The sequence below is a fragment of the Osmerus mordax genome, chromosome 18 (genome assembly GCF_038355195.1).
Source record: "Osmerus mordax isolate fOsmMor3 chromosome 18, fOsmMor3.pri, whole genome shotgun sequence".
In the NCBI taxonomy this organism is placed as follows: domain Eukaryota; kingdom Metazoa; phylum Chordata; class Actinopteri; order Osmeriformes; family Osmeridae; genus Osmerus; species Osmerus mordax.
The window spans coordinates 4,554,541-4,574,454 of record NC_090067.1 but is presented as its reverse complement, the minus strand read 5'-3'; the positions used below and the strand labels follow the sequence as shown (position 1 = coordinate 4,574,454).

The window sequence follows — 19,914 nt, the reverse complement described above, 5'->3', positions numbered from 1 at the left end:
GTTTATATTAAAACAAATTATCAAATTGTATTTCATTTAGGCAGAGGCCTACACTTCAATCTTTAGCTACCCAGAAGTGGCATGTGTTCCAAATTATTTTCTGGATAGAATAGTCATTCATTCCAGCATTTGAGTGAAATGTATGCAACCGTTAGCATATAGGTGAAATGTAATTTGGCAGAAGAGGAAGTGATGACTGATGAGCCACTAGACCTTTCCCCCATTCCCAAATCTGAAGCAGTCGACCCAACGTGACGTTTGTGGTTGTGATTGGACATCTCGGCAATGCGCGTGTCAGAGAGTTCCCTTTAAAAACTTTGGCTCGCACACACAAATGAGGAGAGAGTTGAAGTTGGAACGATTAGGATTGTTGAGAGAACCACTCACGTTGCAAACATGGTTGAGAAGTTTATTGGGACTTGGAAAATGATTTCCAGCGAGAACTTCGATGATTATATGAAGGCTATAGGTAGGTTTTCGTTTTCTTGCATCGATGTAGAGTTTAGGGTTATTGGAAATATTAGGACAGTAAAACATGCATTGCGTACTGTAAGTCATTATGATAATTTTATTTTGGAACGTCATAATTTGCACAAACTGAATATGCGATGCATTATTGTAGCCTACGGAAAAAATACCCCCTGCTGAAATATATTTTTTCTTTTATGCAGGTGTTGGATTTGCCACCCGACAGGTGGGAAATCGGACCAAGCCCAATCTGATTTTGAGCATAGAAGACCAAGGTGTTATTTGTATGAAGTCCCAGAGCACCTTCAAAACGACTGAGATTAAATTCAAACTCAACGAGCCATTCGAGGAGACTACTGCGGACGACAGAAAAACAACGGTTGGTTTGTCTGTGGGGAGAAAAAGAGGTAGCATATGGAAGATTCGACCAAATTGGGTGATTTACTGTCTGGAATTAATGCTATTTGATCATTTCCTCCTTTTCCCAGACTGTTATGACTATTGAAAATGGCAAACTTGTGCAAAAACAAAGCTGGGATGGCAAAGAGACTAACATTGAGAGGGAGGTGACAGATGGAAAATTGATAGCGGTAAGGTTTTTGAACACTCAAAGTATCTGATGTATATTTTCCCCTTAACCTTCTATGTAGGTCTACCCTTATTTATTTAGCACGTTTTCTGTCAAGTGTTCCCATGTGTTGCATCTACAATTTAGACATTCCTAATTAATTCCACATCTCTGTAATTGAAGCAATGTGTTGACATGTCCTACTTCCTCCTGGCCTGCACCTTTTGGATTCCCTCCCTTGACCTCACATGCTTCTCTCCTCACAGAAATGCTGCATGGGAGATGTGGTGGCAGTGAGGACATATGTGAAGGAGGCATGATGGGGTCACCACCTGTCTTCGGCTGGATTGGCAGACGACCGGCTCAGTTCAATGAGCAGACAAGCTAATGCGACAGCGTGTATTGCCCTTGTTCTTCATTGTGTTGCCAAAGCAAATTTATATTCTGTACTCCAATATGATACATTTGGTTCTAAACATTGTGGTGATTTTAATAAACATCCTAAAAAGAATATTGGTTGATCTTGAATGATTATTTCCAGTGTTGAATGATCTATTTTTGAAAGAATGCAGTGGATAAAGCAATCATCCGCTGCCCCCACAGCAAAGTCAATTTCAACAGACTGAATCAGTTTAAGCAAATTTAATAGCTACATTTCAAGAAAATAAATACAAATAGCTACATGCTGAACATTAATGGACACGTTCAGTTGAAACAATTTTTTATTGTTTTGTTTGAACAATAAATCAAAAGCTGAGTTATAACCTATTGACACTGCTGAGCTAGTCTGAGCAGCTGTAGTTTATTAAACTGCTGTGCAATGCGTGCATGGAAGCTGCAAAAGGGAAGGGAAGAGTTTTCCGTTTCAGCATAAAAGTGTCTAATACAATAGTGTCGAGCCCCATGTTTTTCGTAATTGGAAAAAATCGAAATTGAAGTCCATAATGGGTCTTAGGCATACACGCATGTATATTGTATGCTTAAGCATATGAGCAAAATGATCTGCTCAAAGACAAAACAGGTCAAATATGTCACCCTTGTAGCGGGATGATTCATACCCCTAGTTGGCAAAGGACTACTGCAGGAATGTAAGTACTTTTTAGATGCCACATGAAAAACTATGTAGAGAGGTCACTTAGGAAATGTTTTCCTTTTCCCATTTTCAGCTCCAACATTTCCCATTTTGCACTTATTTGTTGGCATGCATGGAGAGCCCAGTGCATTGTGAATCCCAGGAGAGTTCACTCCCTTTGGCCTGGGCTCAAAACCAGATTGTTCCATTGGCGACAACCACTTTCCCATGGAAGGAAAACACTGCATATGGACTGATTGGTTGTAATGAGTAAAACAGCTGAAACAGGTGGAATCATGAGCCAACTCTTCTGGTGTCCATTTTGGAGTGGACAATAGCACTGATAACCATATAGCCTGTATAAAGTTTGCCCAGTTGGGTGGGGTAACAAGCAGTGACGAAAATGCTAGTAATATGTAGCAAAGGTCAAAATATAGTTGTTATGTTGTAATAGAACCTTGACCACCAAAATACTGTAGAACTTCTGATCTTTGATCTTCTGTTGCACTTTCTTTCACGTCACATTGTATGAAAGCATCAGCTAAATGAATAAAATGCTAATGTCCTGTTGTCTTCTTATGCTTTAAAGCATCCATTTTAGATACATTTAAATGGCACGTCATGTGACCCATATACATCTGACATCACATCTGGTATAGCTGTACTTACTGTTTCATCTCTTGAAGAACACCTCTTTGAGAGACAAAAACTCTGAAGTCCTTGCATGAATATTTAAATATGCATACCCAGTAGTACAGTACCTACAGTACAGACATACAGTACATGTATTTCAACAAACCAAGCCCCCTCCTCCTTGTGCCTCCCCCATACATGTATCAGTTTGTAGTGGGCATACAGGAAACCCTGGACGGGATGCAACCTGCTTCACTGAGCCTACACCACTGCAGATGGTACAGATGTACCTGGACACCTACATTCAAGTTCTAGTTGACAGTGTACAACATAGCCCGTTCGAAAACGATACTCTCCCAAACTTCAGGCCAGTGATGGGCATCTGTGTAAAAGGGAAATGGTGTGAAGCACCTTTTTCAGAGGAAAGTTGTATCTCATGGTTACGGGAGCTCTTGTTATTTTAAAGCATCCAAAGAGGAAACAATGTGATGATTACCAAATAACACAGGAAGAGAGAAAGGGAGACAAAGATAGAAAGGGCCTTAATACACAATCACGGTAGCATTACTAGAGCAGGGGTTGTCGCTTATCTTGGTCTTTGGACAGCCTCTGTCAATACAAACTCTCTCCCATAGAGATATGTGGCAATGCTATCTTTTCCCTCATACTGTTGTTCAAATGTTGAGTGCCATGCAATAATGCTTTCAGGTTAGTGGAATACCTTGAATAGATACTTTCAGTTCAGGATAATTTAAGTTATGCTTCAGTAGGGTTGAAATAATATGGTAGTCCACTGTACATTTGCAGTGACTCCAGGAGGAATGGTGTGTGTTTCAGTGTGACAGATTTATGCACGTGTTGTTTTTCTGGAAGAGATTGCTTGGACATTACAAGAATGAAATCACATCCTTTGTGTAACATCTGGAAAGCTGCACTCCAGTATAGCATTCACACCCTTCCGTTGTCCTCCCCCCCCCCCCCCCCCCCCCCCCCCCCACACACACACACACACACACACACATAAACAAACACACCCACATACAAACCCGGATAAAGTTTTTCTTCAACCTGTTTAACCCCCCCAAAAATCTGACTTCAGAAAGACAGAAGGAATCCATATTGTACAATGAGTTGAGGGAGCTATGGATACTGCCAAAGAATCTGACATGACAAATGAATTGTCCATGTGGTTACTGTAATGACTGGTGTCCATCTGTATGTTGAAATTCTTAACCCAAAAGCAATGAGAGAATATTCTGCATACAGTTACCAATCATGTGACTATGTTCAAATGTACTTCAACAAATCTCTTGAGAAACTGACCCTATATACTATACGTGTGTCAGCAAGTCTTGGTTGACATCTGACTAGTTCAGTTTGGTGTGTTGATAAAGACAGTCTCACAGTAATATATCTGTAGAGGACCCTCAAAATGTTCTTTCTTTCAGAACACTTTCCCAGTGAAGTCCTGTGATTGTCTAATGTCAAGCCCCTTGTTTTTCATCAATGTGTATATATATACCATCTAACAACGTCATGTTTCAGAAATCCTTCCAGCTGTGTTCTTGGTGAAATGGTTGGTTATCATTGGTTGGTCTTAATAATCAATGACACTGTTCTGTCACAAAGAGATTGACTCATGTTTGACTGAGGTAAGGCCACAACAACTGGGCAAACGTTTAGAATCCCAAACACAACTAATTTCATCTCTGGGACTTTTCTGGGAGTGAACTGGGAGTTAATGGAATCTCTTGAGTAGATCAAATCTTACAGTACCTCACCTTCCCTTAATCCAAAAGATAAAGAACACAGCAGTTTTCTTTGTCTCATCCCACCAGACCTTTCTCCTTCTTTCTTTCCTCCTCTGCCTGTTATTGTGCTCAGATTGTAAATGGACACCAGAAGCAGACCTTGAGGTCAACCCCACCCAGATGCATGCTGGGATGGACGGTTGCTAGGAGAGGTGTAGGAGAATGGTGGACCTCAAAGACACAGATCTAGGGTCTGTTTACCCTTTCCCCTCCTCCTAGGGATAATTCCCCCTGTCCTTGGAATATTTTTTTCTGATCCTAGTTCGGTATCCGTGGGCAACTAAACAGCTGGTCTCAGCTATGTTGACGTAGTCCAAAACAGAACCGCAGGGAGGCCGGTTGCCATGCAACAGGCTTTTCATTGAACTCAAAATCCACTCATAACATGAACTCAAATTTCATCAACAGCCAAACTGTAATGCAACAAAGGCTTGTCTGCTTTCACAGAAGCAACACATACAGTACTCTTTACATTGAAAAACACTCCTAACGTAACATCCGTTACTTTAAAGAGGCATGAATGAAGATGGTGTCATGAGCTGGGTTTCCAGATAAGAGAGCTGGATGGAATAGGATTCTGGAAAATATATATGTATTTTTGAAAATGAAAAGAATCCAATCATGTTTAATGTTACAACATCAGACTCACAAAGGTCTCAAGGTAATTGTTTTTCCACCTGGTTGGTAATACAACCGAAACAAGCTTTTCCATCCTCATCTTCCATAGACTAAAAGTGCTTTTTGAAGCAAGCAAAACAAGAAGGCTCGCCCGCTGGCAGGATCCCCTGGAGAGAGGGCCTCTTCCACACAAACTATTGTATAGAAAGCCGGAAGGATGGAAGTCTTAAAAGCAGGGGTGCGCAACTCAAAATTGCACTTGAAGTTCTCCAACACTGAACATACATACATGCAGTGGAAAAAAAAGTACAACTCATTTAGTGTGGGTCTTTAATTTCTTATGAATGCCTGATTTAGCAGACTCATCCTAAGTAGCGTGCAGGACAAGCCTTCCTTTATAGTATTATTCAGTAAACAGTGACACTTGAATCTATATTATCATGAAAGGTCAATCCAATACAATTTCCTGACAACTTTGTCAGTCTGTGTGTTTTGAATCATGACCAAGATAAATAGACTTTGTCTGTCTTGCGACCACAAAGTCAGTCACCAGCAACTGTTAATTCCTGACCACAAACCGCAAGCCTTTCCTCGCCTCCTCTTCTCTTCCTTCCCATGCTGTGAGACCATGTGATCTGTAATCCTTGAACATGAGAATGAGAGCTGTGAATGAAGTGTTCCTTATGCAGGGGAATGTGTCTGGAGGTTGGAGAGAGAGTGTGCCTGTGTGCGTGATAAAGAAAGAGGGTGTATCAGAGAAAAAAAGGGTTTGTGTGCATGTGTGTGTGTTTGTGTGTGTGTGTTTGTGTGTGAACAAGCCAGTTGGGAGCTGCCTCATATGCTCACACATAAAGAGCACAGTGACATAAAGTATAGTGCACAAACGAAAACCTCGTCCATGAATGACAACAGTAGTAGAGTTCCCAGTAGAGCCACTATCTCACCATTGTCTGCCGTCAGAATGTACAGTGCAATCGGAGGAACAAGTCATTTTGGGTCAACAATGTGGGGTTTTGTCTAGCTGTTGAAGAGAGCGAGAATTTGAGAAATCTAGTGGGATGTTATGGAGAACACTGCTTTGTTTAGGTCTGTCCTTCATGACACAGCTGTGACCTTCTGCTGCAGGTGTGTTGAGGTCTCAGAGATGGAGAGTACCATAGGTCAGGCTGTTGTGTTCGTCTGTCCCCTATTTCATTTGGAACGTACAATTTTCCATCAATGACTGACGGTAAAAGTACTGCGTTGAGCTAAATATCTGTTTTCCTTAAGCTAATTTTCAAAACTGTGTCGCCTAGAAATCCCATACAGTCGACAATGGATGAGCTCATTCACAAACACATTGCAGGTCAGAAACGATTTGCCTTGCAGTTCCAACTGTCCTCCACTACAGATGAAGTCACCGACTGAGTTCAAAATCCAAACCTCCCATCCAAATAAGTTCTTGAGTTTAGCTACTACATGTTCCGTGAAAACAATAGGCTGTCGGAACACTCTCCGACGGACACTTGGGATCATACGGTACACAGCACGCACTTCCTCTCAATGGAGGGGAAAGATAACAAGAGAGCCTGTGATAGGCCAGAGGAAGGAGGAAGACATCACTCACAAGCTGACCTTTCTACAACTCCCTTGTCAACAGGGCTTTGACCAGTTAAAAAACCAGGCTGCCCAAACCTCACTATAACCTTTTCAACCAAAGATTCATGGAACCATAGGAGAACCATGTTTTCCTATTAGGGTCAGCGGCTTCAAAGTTCCACTTTAACTGAAAATGGAATGGATGAAAACGTCAGAAAGTGCTCAGAGCCTGTGTGGTCAAATGTCCTGCCTGATTCAGCTTTTTCTCATGAGGTAACTTATTTTCATGTCTGGAGAAAGCAGAAGGGAGAGCTAGGGAGTCCATTTGAGTCAGAGGAGACTTAAGACTGGGTCAAGTGTCAGCTCTTTTTCTCTGGAGGAGAGTAAAAAAAGTCAAAAAAGGGTTGTGTGTGTGTGTGTGTGTGGGGGGGGGGTGTTACTGGAAGGAGAAGCCAGAACAGAGGAGGAGAAAAAAGTGGTGGATGAAAGCAGGAGAGCCTGTGGAATGTGAGAAGAACAGGGGCAGGGGCTGGAGGGAAGGGAGGGGGGGGGGGGAATGTACTGAGACGAATGACAAGGAGGCAGAGAGGGTATTACTGGGAAGAGAGGGAAGAGGAAAGAAAGAGAAATAGTTGGAAGTATAGAAGGTTTAAGAAGAGGGGGGTGAGTTTGGTCAAAATATATTTGCCACCCTCCTCACACTCTGGTTCTGTGTTCCACTCTACAGATATAATGTAACCAATTCTTCCTAGACACGCTTGAACATTTTGAATTTCATCTCCTATGTACAAATGTCGTCATAGATATCTACACAGGTTTGAACCAAACATACTGTTATCATAAATAGTTATTATAAATAGTGCCAGCAGCTGTAGATTGTCATGTTTAGTTGTTTTGCCTGTCAAACATGTACTGTCTGTTTTCTGTTAATTAGATAACAATGGTTGTTCAGACAGCTCGTCAACAGAAATTTAAAATGAATTAATTTATGCTGTTCATCTAATATGCGATAAAGTAATGACTCCTTTATGGTAGGAAGGTGCATAATACATTATTGTAGTCATGAATATTATACACAAAATATTGTTTTTTAAACGAGGTCATCCTTCAGCAAATACGAACGACACACTGTGTAGGAATCTCATTTGGAAGGAACAATGCTGCATCACCTGATCTCACTCTGCCAGTCACCACGCACACCTTCTCACCCACAGTCTGTCTAAGGAGCTTTAGTCAGCTCCTTCAACATGAAACCCTTGAATACATTCCATGTAGGCAAAGTCACTGAACTTTGTCTCTGTGTCTCATGAGAAGAGATTAAACAGTGTGGTTTGACAAGTTAGCAGCTCAGCAAAAAAAAAAAAAAAAGCATGATTATAGAATTAGTCCCCCAAAAAACCCAATGAACAGATCAACCAAAGTTATCCATCCACCTGAAAAACAAGCATTTCCGATATGCAGACACATACAGTATATACAAATATTTTCCTAGGCATTTTTTGCCATTAGCAAGCTGTTTGAACTGCATCATTTATCTGCATGATTAATTGAAAAGGTATTTACTCCCTAGTAGTCACTGGTTTTTGTAAAAGTATTTGGCAATTCTTTACTCTGAAGATATGGCTGTATTCCTACCAAATGAGGGTCATGGGCAGGGTCGGACTGGCCATCGGGAGAGTCGGGAGATTTCCCGAACAGCCGGTCAAATGGCTGCGTTATAATAATTTAAAAAAATATATATAATAATAATACACGGTCGTGGACTGGTCTGCGTTTCAGTCCCGGGCTGTTTTTCAGTCCCAGTCCAGACCTGGTCATGGGTGTCATTGGACATAAACATTGTGAAAGTTAAACTTCACAATTAAATTTTTAATGGTTCAAGGTCAACTTTGCTTTGAAGGAAGCTTGTTGGTCCAAGCGGCCGATGAATGTTTATGGTATAAGCAAAACTCATGCAATGGAAGAAAGAAAATATTCTTGTTATAAGAATATTTAAGGAGATAAATGGGTCACCTATCAGCCAAGGAGGTCTGACAAGCCAGATGGACACCTGAGGGTTTTTCTTGGACATGCACGATACCAAATATAAAATAAAATAACATAATGGTTCTTTACACAGCCTTTTTTACAATCCATGACAGAAAAGTCAAAACCAACCTAAACCCTCAAGTCTCAGAGCCAAATAACTGACTGTCGACTGATGGTTATTTTCTGTAAAATTCCTCTCTCTGCAAGGTATGGAACACCTTACATTGCAATAGGCACCCTTGGAAAGATCAGTCTGCACCATGCCTCCCTGAAGAGCATCTGTCTGGACAAAACACAGAGTTCAAGGTTATCCAGATAACACCTCTTGAATACATTGGCCTCAGGCAACTCCCCATGTCTTGGGGACATCCTGTCTGACAGGAAGCAGTGCGTTAAGCTGGGAACACAAGTCTCTGACTCCCGGTCCATCAGCACCGGATCACCTCAGGGCTGCGTCCTTTCTCCTCGGCTCTTCTGCCTGTACACCAACAGCTGAACCTCCAGTCATCCGTCCGTCAAACTCCTGAAGTTTGCGGACGACACCACCCTTATTGGGCTCATCTCTGGTGGAGACGACTCTGATTATAGGTGGGAAGCGGCCAACCTGGTGACCTGGTGCAACCAGAACAACTTAGAGCTCAATGCTCTTAAGACAGTGGAGATGGTTGTGGACTTCAGGAAGAACACAGCCCCACTCACACTCACCTCCATCACCCTGTGTGACTCCCCAGTCAACACTGTGGAGTCCTTCCGCTTCCTGGGCACTATCCTCTCCCAGGACCTCAAGTGGGAACTGAACATCAGCTCCCTCATCAAGAAAGCACAACAGAGGATGTACTTCCTTCGGCAGCTGAAGAAGTTCAACCTGCCAAAGACAATGATTGTGCACTTCTACTCAGCCATCATTGAGTCCATCCTCACCTCCTCCATCACCGCCTGGTACGCTGCTGCCACTGCCAAGGACAAGAGCAGGCTGCAGCGTATCATTTGCACTGCTGAGAAGGTGGTTGGCTGCAATCTGCCTACCTTCGAGGACTTGCACACCTCGAGGACCCTGAGGGCGAGTGAGGAAGATTGTGGCCAACTCTTCCCACCCTGGACACTCCCTGTTTCAGTCACTCCCCTCCAGCAGAAGGCTGCGGTCCATCAGGACCAATACCTCACGCCACAAAAACAATTTCTTCCCTTCTGCTGTTGGCCTCTTCAACAAGGCCAAGGGACCACACTGACTCTAATGACTTCCTGCTTAAAACACACTGCTTTTTGCAAAATTGTATCATGTACATTTGTATTTTTTTATATTTTTGTATTTTTATATTGTAAATTACGGCAACTTATATTTTATTTTATTGTATATTTTATTTAATTCTAATTCCACTTAGTACTGCTAGTTTATGTACCCTTGGTATAGATAGTACACATATTTACATTTTAGGTCCCTACATGTTTATTGTATGCACCTTCCTGCCAAAGCAAATTCCTTGTCTGTGCAAACTTTCATGGCGAATAAATCCCATTCTGATTCTGATTCTGATTGTCACTGAATGCATGAGACCAATAACTGTTACCTTAATAGGTATCCATAGCAGATATGGCAAAGTTAAAAGAAGGTCAGTGTTTTGCTCTGTTGTCGGTTGGGATTAGGATGTGTTGTACTGTTCAGTTGAAGCTTTCTTAGCAGCTGTCTCAGGAAAGACTGACCCAAATAAAGCAATGTTATACATAACTTGTCTGTAACAGTAGTTGCCAATGAAAAGTATTGCATGGAGGAAGAAGCAATCAACTGAGTGATACAATCAGTACAGCACTAAAGGGCAGATGAGGCTAGACAATTCACACACGTGCACACACACATACACACACACAAACTCCTCCACCTAACTGTAATCCCCCACCATTGGGGGTCAGCGTTTGCCGGCCACAGCTTTTATTTGGCCCTGATTATTTTTGGCCCAGTCACCCATTGGTCTGTCGTTGGGGATCACACTCACCGGGGGGTGATTGTGCTCCGCCTGACTGGGCCCATTCAGAGGGCCGCACAGTCATTAGGCCAGCCAGACCTGACACCCAGCTCACAGACTCGGGTCAGCCCTGTCAGCAAATACAGACCCTGCCCACTCTGATAGAGAGAGAAAGAGAGATAAAGATAGAAAGAGGGAGTGAAAGACAAAACACTGTGAGAGAGAGGAGAGAGAGAGAGAAACCAAACAGTCAAGAATAACTCCACGACAGCTGACCAACCATACCTACAGGTATCCGAAATCTGTTTCCGGTTCTGTTTTGGTAGACAATTTGTGACCCCAATGACCCTTAGCTGGTAGGGATTGTCCGGAAGCTCACACAGCTATATGAATACATTGAGTCATTTACATTGAGTCATTTACAGATGAATACAGATGTAACAGGACTTACATTTGGTCAGTAAGCGTTCTCAAGAGAAACCATGAATTGATTTACCTAAAAATGACCTATGAACATGTATTTCCATGTCCTACACCATTTGTATAAATCTAAGATATAAAATTACAATACATGATGTCATTTACACAATCAAGGTAGTCTAAAGGATATGATATACCAAAGCACATCCAGCTAGAATACTTTAAAGGCGAGAGCAGGTGACCAATGGGATGGCCGCTGTCCACTCTAAAAAGTATAACGATAGTCAATATTGCAAAAACAAACAACTGTGGAATGAAATTCCACTGTTGTACACCATTTCTGTGATACAATGTTACTCCCTTGTGGTGGACCACACTTACTGCATGTCCAAAACGCCACAATAATGTTGAGTGCTCTGTAGGCCATTCCTGGACAAGAAATGTCTGCTGTCTTGACAGTTGACATGCACTAGGATTTCTCCTTCAGGTTTTTATTGTGTTTGTTAATTTTCTTATTTTATTCTAGTAACCTATTTGGCACAATAACTCAAGTTCTCCTTGGTAAGACGTTTTGAAATTTGGCACATGGATGGATTTGGCACTGGCATGGATGTCTTGCATCATGTGTGTAAAAGTTGTATTTATATTGATATTGTGATACTGCATTTCCAATGCACTTTAGTCACTCAGTGGACTCACGAAAACACACTTTGCTAATTTGACAGTACCCGTGGCGTTGTTTGCTAGAGCGTGGCGTCAACCCTGGAGCAAGTGGTTCAAAGTCTGGTGGAAGACGTTTAGAAATCGGCAGGGTGAAATGTGCTTTTACGGTTCCTTTGTCCGCAGACAGTTAAGTGTAACCCTCTAATATGTCCATTTTACAATATTGTGCAATTTTGAGGAGGAATCCGCCATTGTTGCTTGCAGCTATATATTTTTTATAATTTATTATATCAAATGGATAATCTTCTGAACTGTTCCTTTAACAAGTTTGAGGACCCTACCATTATTAAGAAATTAAAGGGGTGTGGTATTTCACAAACGGATGCATACAGAGAAAATAGGTATTGTGTTGTATAATATAGTTGTAATTTACGAATATAGCCTTAATATATTTTAGCGTTGAGTTAATTTACAATGCAGCATTGATTACCGACAACAACTCTAAGCGGATGTTCGTTCCGGGTCTTCCTGTTTTGACTGCTGCAATGGTACCTTTCACAGTTAGTTAGCCTGATCTTTAGTATGGAGGAAGACGAAATAAGATTAGCGGATAGGGAAAGGACGACCAAAGAGATTTGCTAGGTAAGATTTAGAATTGGGTCAGACATGGACATGGGTACTACAGCTGGGGTTCGGCGTATTTCGACCGAAAACGAAGAAAAGGAACCCCAACAACTAAACGCTTGCATTAGCACAACTGAATACTGCGCAAAGTTGCAAGAATGGATGTGGCATTACTACTGGGGGTATGCAAACTGGCAAAGCTGGATGGCTCTGTCTGCGTTTCCATTTCCACCACCTTGCAGTATCCCATTCCCAGGCAACCAACCTGCCGGACAAACGGCTTTCGACGGCCGGAACTTGTACCCCAACTATCCCTACCCTTTCAGTTTCCCCGCACCAGGCACAGGGGTCCAGCCGGACCTAGGAACCCCGACGCCGCCTAATGATGCAAGGCCAGTGCAACAGCAGCAGGATGGGAACGCACCCCAAGCAGGTAGCGTTACGTTATCAAACTACAACGTTGTTTACTATACTTATCTTAGCTAAGCTAGTTGCGACAATACTCTTCTTGAAATATACTTGTATGGGCCCCTTGTTTGAAAGGGAGCCCCTCGCTTTACGATAAGATATTGCTGGTTGAAGTGGTCACATGCGCCGCTTAAGAAAAAACTGTTAATCGACTTAGACTACTTGCATCCTACGCACCGTTTCCCCTCCCAAAGCCTTCCAACGTCCAAAAATTAAATTTTCAACCAAACGTGTGTGTGTATAACCATAGATATAGGGCAGGTTAATCTATGGTTAATCTAGCTCTAGCATACAGTCTGTCAATTGATTTCTACCTGAGTGATTACGTCTCATATCGCTTTCTCAGGTCGGGAGTACATGATACCCACTCCCCTTCACAGATTCCTGGCAGAGATGGTGGACTTCTTCATACTGTTCTGTGTGAAGGCCACCATAGTCCTGTGGATCATGCACCTCAGTGGAATGAAGTGAGTGAGTGTGCATGACAATTTCACATTGTTTAAAGATTGTTCATAGAGCCTGTTCTCGTGGTTTTATGGATGGCAACTGGAAAGTCTCTAAGTGCTGTGCATTGACGCGTGTGTCATGGAAACAACAATCTGGGTTTTCCTCCCAAATTTGTAATTTAGCAGATTTAGACTCTTGACAGTAATACTTCATGTTAATCAAATGGGATCTGTGCCTCTACGTTTTGCTTTGAAGGGACATCGCCAAGTTTATCACCCACTTCATCGTGGAAGAGATCGACGAGAACACGTCCATGGAAGACCTCCAGAAGATGATGGCGGTAGCCCTGGTCTATAGAATACTGGTGTGCTTTTATGAGGTGGGAATTGCTCTTCACAAGGTTATCGTCAGTGTCCTACTGTAGTGGAGACCTATAGTATGCCAACTCACACTCACAAAACATATATTTACTCATACTTTACTTGTTTTGCACATTTAGGATCAGATTATTTACTTTCTTGCTAGATGTTTTTTTTTATATTTATAAATCCCTCTGGCCCCATAAAGGTTCTATCTCTCCATCTTTGCCTCATCATGCTAACGACAATGTTTGTGCACGCTGTACTGTGCTCCTTGGAAGAGAGCGCTTGTCTGTTGTGAATGAGAACAACGACAGAACAATGACGACTCTGGTTCACCGAATGAGCAGTCAGTTCAGGCTGAAGTCCTAGAGGTGGAGGGATACGAGTGTGCAGTGAGTTCAGGCTGAAGTCCTAGAGGTGGAGGGATACGAGTGTGCAGTCAGAGAGGAGGAGCGGAGGGGAAGCCATCACGGCTGTATCAGGAGCCAGGGTTTTTTTTTCCCCCAACAGGGAGACATGATGCAAGAGTCTCATCATATTTACCTGGGATGAAGTCAGTCTGGTGTGAGCTCGCTGTCTGGTGACTGCCAAAGGGTTGGGGAGGGGTGTCGTCTCAAATGACTCTTATAAACCTTCCTGGAAATCTGAACAATTGGATCTTTTTGGAACGTACGCTCTCTTTTCTGTGCATCCCTTGGGGAGGGGGGGGGGGGGGGGTGATGTGGTCACAAAGCAGTTGGGAGTCTAACTGTGCTGCAGTTTATGTAACAACACCAGGGCTGTCCAACCCTGTTCCTAGAAAGCTATTGTCCCAGTCACACCTGGGGTACATGAGGGTTTCTCTGCAGGAGCAGGGTTGGAACGTCCTGCCCTACACTAAAGAGGTTTTCAATATCGCCACTCACTACCCGCAGGGAATTCTGTTGAATGTTCTGTTCAGCATTTGAGACAAGTATACAATGAGATGGATGAAACCAATCTTGTCCAATCAGATCATCTGCATCTGGGGAGCGGGCGGGGCCACGCCAGGGAAGTTCCTCCTGGGCTTACGAGTGGTCACCTGCGACACCTCGGTCCTGGTGCGACCCAACCGGGTTCTGGTAGTCCCCGCCTCAAACGTCACACTCTCTGCGTAAGTGATGCACTCCGCCTGTTTCTCCTGTTGATTCAGAGGTGTCATTATGACAACGTTCTAGTAGCACTAGGGCGAGAAGCAGGTATAACGTGGTTGGCATGTCCGTGTGACTTTGTGTACTTGCGGTACAGGTTTTCTTCGTCACGTTGGGACCGGCAGTCCCAACGTTAGATGGCTTTTCTACGAGATGCCATTTAGTTTGCTAGTGTATGACTGTCGTATGTGTCAATCCCACAGGTCCACAGTGCGAGCTCTCAACAAGAACTTCTCCATCGCCTTTCTGTTCCCCGTCTTCATCACCCTGCTCTTCTTCCAGCACAACAGGACTGTGTACGACATTGTGGCCGGAACAATTGTTGTCCAGCGCAGGGGAGCCAGATAATAGTGCCGAACTCTCATTTCTACAAAACCTGCCTGCATAATAATCACCATATGGGATGTTTCCCCTCATTTGAATACCTTCTTTTTTTTTGGTCACAAAGTGCTATACAGAGCCCAAATGACACTTTGTCGAGGCGCATGCAGATGCACTGCAACAAAGACAACAGTCCAAGTAGATGTAACAGGAAGAGGAAACTTGACCAGGTCGAGCCTATCCCGCGCGATCTGCAGAAATGAGAGTTGTTTCTCAAAGTTTGTTTGGGATTCAACCCTAGTTGTCCAGAACTGGGCTTCTGGGCTTCATCAGATACAGGCTTGGATTGAAAACCCACTCAGGAGGGAGCAGACCGGCAGTGTCGGGGAAACGTCTGATGGTTGTTGGTTTCAAACTCTTATACTCAGAAAACGTGTTCTGAATTTGAATATGGAGTAGAGAACACAGAAGATTGTTTTAACCACAGTAACTTGCAAATTATTGTTTTCTGGATGTTGTCAAGTTTTTAAGGTCGTCACTCAGTCATTGTTGCTGAAGTTTAATAATTGAGTTGTAATGTTTAACTAGATATTGTGCAAAAGAAGCTTTATTTATGGGGTGTTTTGGTTTCAGGTTGATGATGTCGTGAAATTGTATATTTTGCTATTTTCCTTTTTTGGGGGGTTAAGTTGATCACTGAACACTGCAAAGACTTCAAATGTTCTATTCTATGTGCCTCTACGGGACAAGATTGTCTATCGTATACCATGTTTGTTTGTTTTACTTTTACTGGTGCAGTGATCATACGACACGTCATCCGCCGATTCTGTCAGGAGAACGGCCATACCATTTCACGTAGAGTGTAGTAATCGACACACATGATCTCTCTCTGTCCTTGTTACTCACGGTGTAGGACACTACAGCATACCCTCTAGTGCATGATTGTAATGAACAAATTCTAGAACACACTCATAGTCCTTGATGTTCTGGGGATGTCCAGAGCTCAAGGTGTTGTCTTTTGTTAAGGTCTAGTGTAGAATTTCTGTATTCTCCAGTTTGGGCCTCTCAGTATTATATATATATTTTCTGAATATTCCAACATTTTGATTTTAGCTAAATACACTGAGACTAAATATACTGAGACACTGCTGTTGAGGACAATTTAGTTTTGGAGATTTATTTAAAGATGCACATAAAATGTGAATGACATTGAAACCTGAACATTTGTATCTGATTTAAGAATATACAATAGACAATGTCTCAACTGATCGTAATGAAGACATGAGCCCCAATCCCTCTATAGTCTTCCTAGAACAGCATGTCCAGAAGTTGTACTTTGTGATATTTTGGGATTCGAAAGCACTTAACTCTGTGGATGTTTTGATGTAGTTGATCTAGTTGGTCTGTTTTGGAGAAGGTACTACATTTGCCCACATGGGGGCGAAGGTAGCAAACGAACCAGGAAAGATGTATGAGGCTTTTGAATAAAGTAACTAAAAGGTTTGTGAATGGTTACTTTCCAAGTGTTACATTTCTGTTGGCTTGTTCGGTTTCCTTCATTCTGAAACGACAACAATAACGACAACAAAAAACAGGTGAGGTTAAAGGAGTCATTGTCATGGGCCTGACAATCAGTTCAATGAGACTGAATTATAAAAATGAATGTTTCAAATCAGTATTTCAGATTGGATGGAACAGCTTCCGACTTCTGGTTCAACAGATGGGGTGTGTGTGTGTTTATCAGGCGTCACAAGAGAGTTGCTAGAAGGAGTGTGTGTTTACATTTAGCCATTTAGCAGACGCTCTTATCCAGAGCGACTTACAGTAAGTACAGGGACATTCCCCTGAGGCAAGTAGGGTGAAGTGCCTTGCCCAAGGACACAACATCATTATAAACCGCCGGGAATCGAACCGGCAACCTTTTGAGTAATAACCCGGTTCCCTAACCGCTCAGCCATCTGACCCCCTGTGTTGCCTTGCAGGAGTTGATACCATGTATGTGATTGGGATGGAACTGGCAAATGACATGTCAAGATTGGCTCATTCCTCTGTACTGTGTGTTGCCCTGGTGCACCATGGGAACTGGCAGTCTCTCTCTATAGGATCTGATGATTGAGTGTTGCAAGTGCTCTTAAGTCACAGCCAGGTCTGACTAATTTTGTAACGGAAAGGATTTTTAACTCGGATCCTTGAGGCGCACAACCAACACAGTGAAATAATTTATAATAAATATCCCTTTATTAATACACAGTTCTAAAAACAGAAGACTTAAGTCATGAGCAAATCGCAGCCCTACACCTGGTGCCAAAAGCTAATGTCAGCAAATCCACAGCAATTTACATCAAATTCACAGCAAAACCCACAGCAATTTCACTGCCAATCCCACAGCAATTTCACTGCAAACCCACAACACTGCAAACATTATAACACACCATAAACGTATGCCGCAAAACGGCGACCGGCTCATAACCCCCAGTCCCTCACAGAAGTAGCAGAAGATCCAGATTGATATAAAAGTAAGTAAAAAATAGACCACTCATGAGAGGATTTGTCCAGCGATCCCACCAGTCCAGACACCACTCACGACCCAGCTGATGACTTCAGGGCTCCAGTGTAACGCAGCCGCAAGCGCACCGCAGTTCCACCAAAACTGTCCTTTCACAGCGGTGGCGTATGTTTCCCACGGAACTGCGGAAGAAGAACAAGATAGATCAGGACCCGCACTGGCAGTGAAGTTAAACCACTAGGCTGTCACACGGCAATGTGGTACAGGCAAGTGTATTTCCCTTCCCTTTGCTGCCGAAATAGAGAGCGTTGTACGTCTTTTGGTGGGGCGCACGATACCAGTGTCCTCCAGCGTTTCTTGACGTTGTTTCGTTGTGTGCGTTGTATGATCCTTCTGCTCGATCGTAACGGTTGCTGTTCCACTCCGTGGAGGTTCGTCGTTGAGTCCTTTCTGGGCGCCTGCCAATAACCAACTTCCCCGTTGAATGCCGTCCTCCGCATTTAATTCCTCCCGTCACCAATCACGTCGGTCTCATTAGAGGCCATTTGGCACACCTGTTGGGAAACGCTACAAACCATACACCATTCTAAAATAATCACTTACCATTGTTCAACCCCGCCCACTACCAACAGCCAATATTTACATGTCACAATCACAAAACACCCAAACGTTGTCGCCCCGTTACATTCTTCCCCCCTCTTTAATGGTGGTCGTCCTCGACCACTACCATGGCCAATGTTCAGTGTTCTATGTTGCACTGGCCAACAGTGTCCAGTCTGACTCACGGTTCGTATCGTGCCGGAGGCATACCACGAGTAGAGCGGTTTGGGTACCGCCTAGCAGTGGTTGGTTCAGTCCTTTGGTGTGTTGGAATTGGGTCGTGAGCTGGTGTCACACAAGGTTGAAATATTTGATCACATGCAGTTACAGTCGGTAGTGACTCTGGGCCAGGGGCTTCCTGAGACGGGTTGACTGAGGCAAGAGAAGGAATTGTCTGTGTTTCAAAGCTGGGTGGTTTTTCGGCTGGCCCTGGCATTGCTGCCCAAGGTTCGAGCTGCAGCGGTTGAGCTGGTGGGAACAGAGCGAGGGGGCCACTTGGCCAAGGAGTCGCGAGTTGTTCATTTGGTGGATTGTTGTCGTTTGTCGAGGGTACATCACCTGGGCATGAGCGGAGGTTGTTGCGATGAATTGTCCGAAGGGGTCCTTCCTTCCCTTCGGGGCGTATCGTGAAGACTGGGCTATCTTGGTAGGGTTGGGTGACTACGATAAAGGGTATAGGTAGCCACTGAGGTGCTAGCTTCCCTTGGGCCCGACGTCGAAAGTTCTTTATGAGCACTCGCTCCCCAGGCAACAGTGGCATAATCCGTGCATTGCGATTGTAGCGGTCTTGGTTCCATTGGGTTCGTCGTTCTACATTTCCCTTGACAGTGGCATAAGCCTGGAGGAGTGTTTGGTGATGGCTTCGGACCCATCCCTCCAGGTCCTCTCTACGCTGGGGGGGTGCAACATCATGGAGCATGTCTACGGGTAGTCTGGCATGGCGCCCAAAGACAACGTAATGAGGGGGTATGCCTGTACTCGCATGTGTGGTGTTATTATATGCTTGTAGCAGGGCAGGAAGTAAACTCGGCCAATGAGTTTGGGAGCTGCTCTCGATAGTGCCCAGCAGAGACAGAAGGGTACGGTTGAAACGTTCACAGGCTCCATTTCCCTGCGGGTGGTAGGGTGTAGTGTGTACCTTTTTACAGCCATACACCATACACAATTGCTGCATCAGCGCTGACTCAAAGGCTCCCCCCTGGTCCGTAAGTATGCGTTCCGGGCAGCCAAACGGGACTATGAGAGCCGTCCATAGAGCCTTTACAGTTGTTGAAGCAGTTTGATCCTTGGTTGGTACGGCCAGAGCGTAGCGGGAGAAGAGGTCAGTGATGACAAGGATGTACTGGTAGGTGTCTGAAGGTCGTCCGAGGGACAGGAAATCCAATGCCACGGTCTCAAAGGGGTAGCTAGAGGGGATAGGACATAAGGGGGCTTTTGGTGGCGCACCCAACTTTCCCACTATGCAAGTAGTACATTCCGCTGCCCATGTCCGTGCACTTGTGCTCATTCCTACCCAGTAGAATCTTCTCCTCAAGAGAGACACCATCTTGTCGCCACTTGCATGGCCCCCGGCCTTGTGGTAGTCCTCCCAGAGCCG

The 19,914-nt window shown here is 43.8% G+C and overlaps 2 protein-coding genes across 3 annotated transcripts; both read left to right on the top strand.

The window, feature by feature from the left end:
* The first annotated feature begins 321 nt into the window (after positions 1–321).
* fabp4a (fatty acid binding protein 4a) lies at positions 322–1,547 on the top strand. The gene is made up of 4 exons (XM_067255535.1): positions 322–469; positions 672–847; positions 957–1,058; positions 1,303–1,547. Exons 1-4 carry the CDS (start codon positions 397–399, stop codon positions 1,354–1,356), a joined length of 405 nt encoding a protein of 134 aa, XP_067111636.1. The 5' UTR covers positions 322–396; the 3' UTR covers positions 1,357–1,547.
* Positions 1,548–12,410: 10,863 nt separating this feature from the next.
* Positions 12,411–16,726, top strand: fam8a1a (family with sequence similarity 8 member A1a). Of its 2 annotated transcripts, none has more exons than XM_067255836.1 (5): positions 12,411–12,877; positions 13,259–13,379; positions 13,615–13,723; positions 14,714–14,853; positions 15,094–16,726. In XM_067255836.1, the coding sequence occupies exons 1-5, from the start codon at positions 12,487–12,489 to the stop codon at positions 15,236–15,238; spliced, it is 906 nt and encodes a 301-aa protein (XP_067111937.1). In that variant the 5' UTR covers positions 12,411–12,486; the 3' UTR covers positions 15,239–16,726. The 2 variants fall into 2 exon arrangements, with proteins under 2 accessions (XP_067111937.1, XP_067111936.1); XM_067255835.1 differs by having other exon boundaries at positions 13,615–13,738.
* The last annotated feature ends 3,188 nt before the right edge of the window (positions 16,727–19,914 follow it).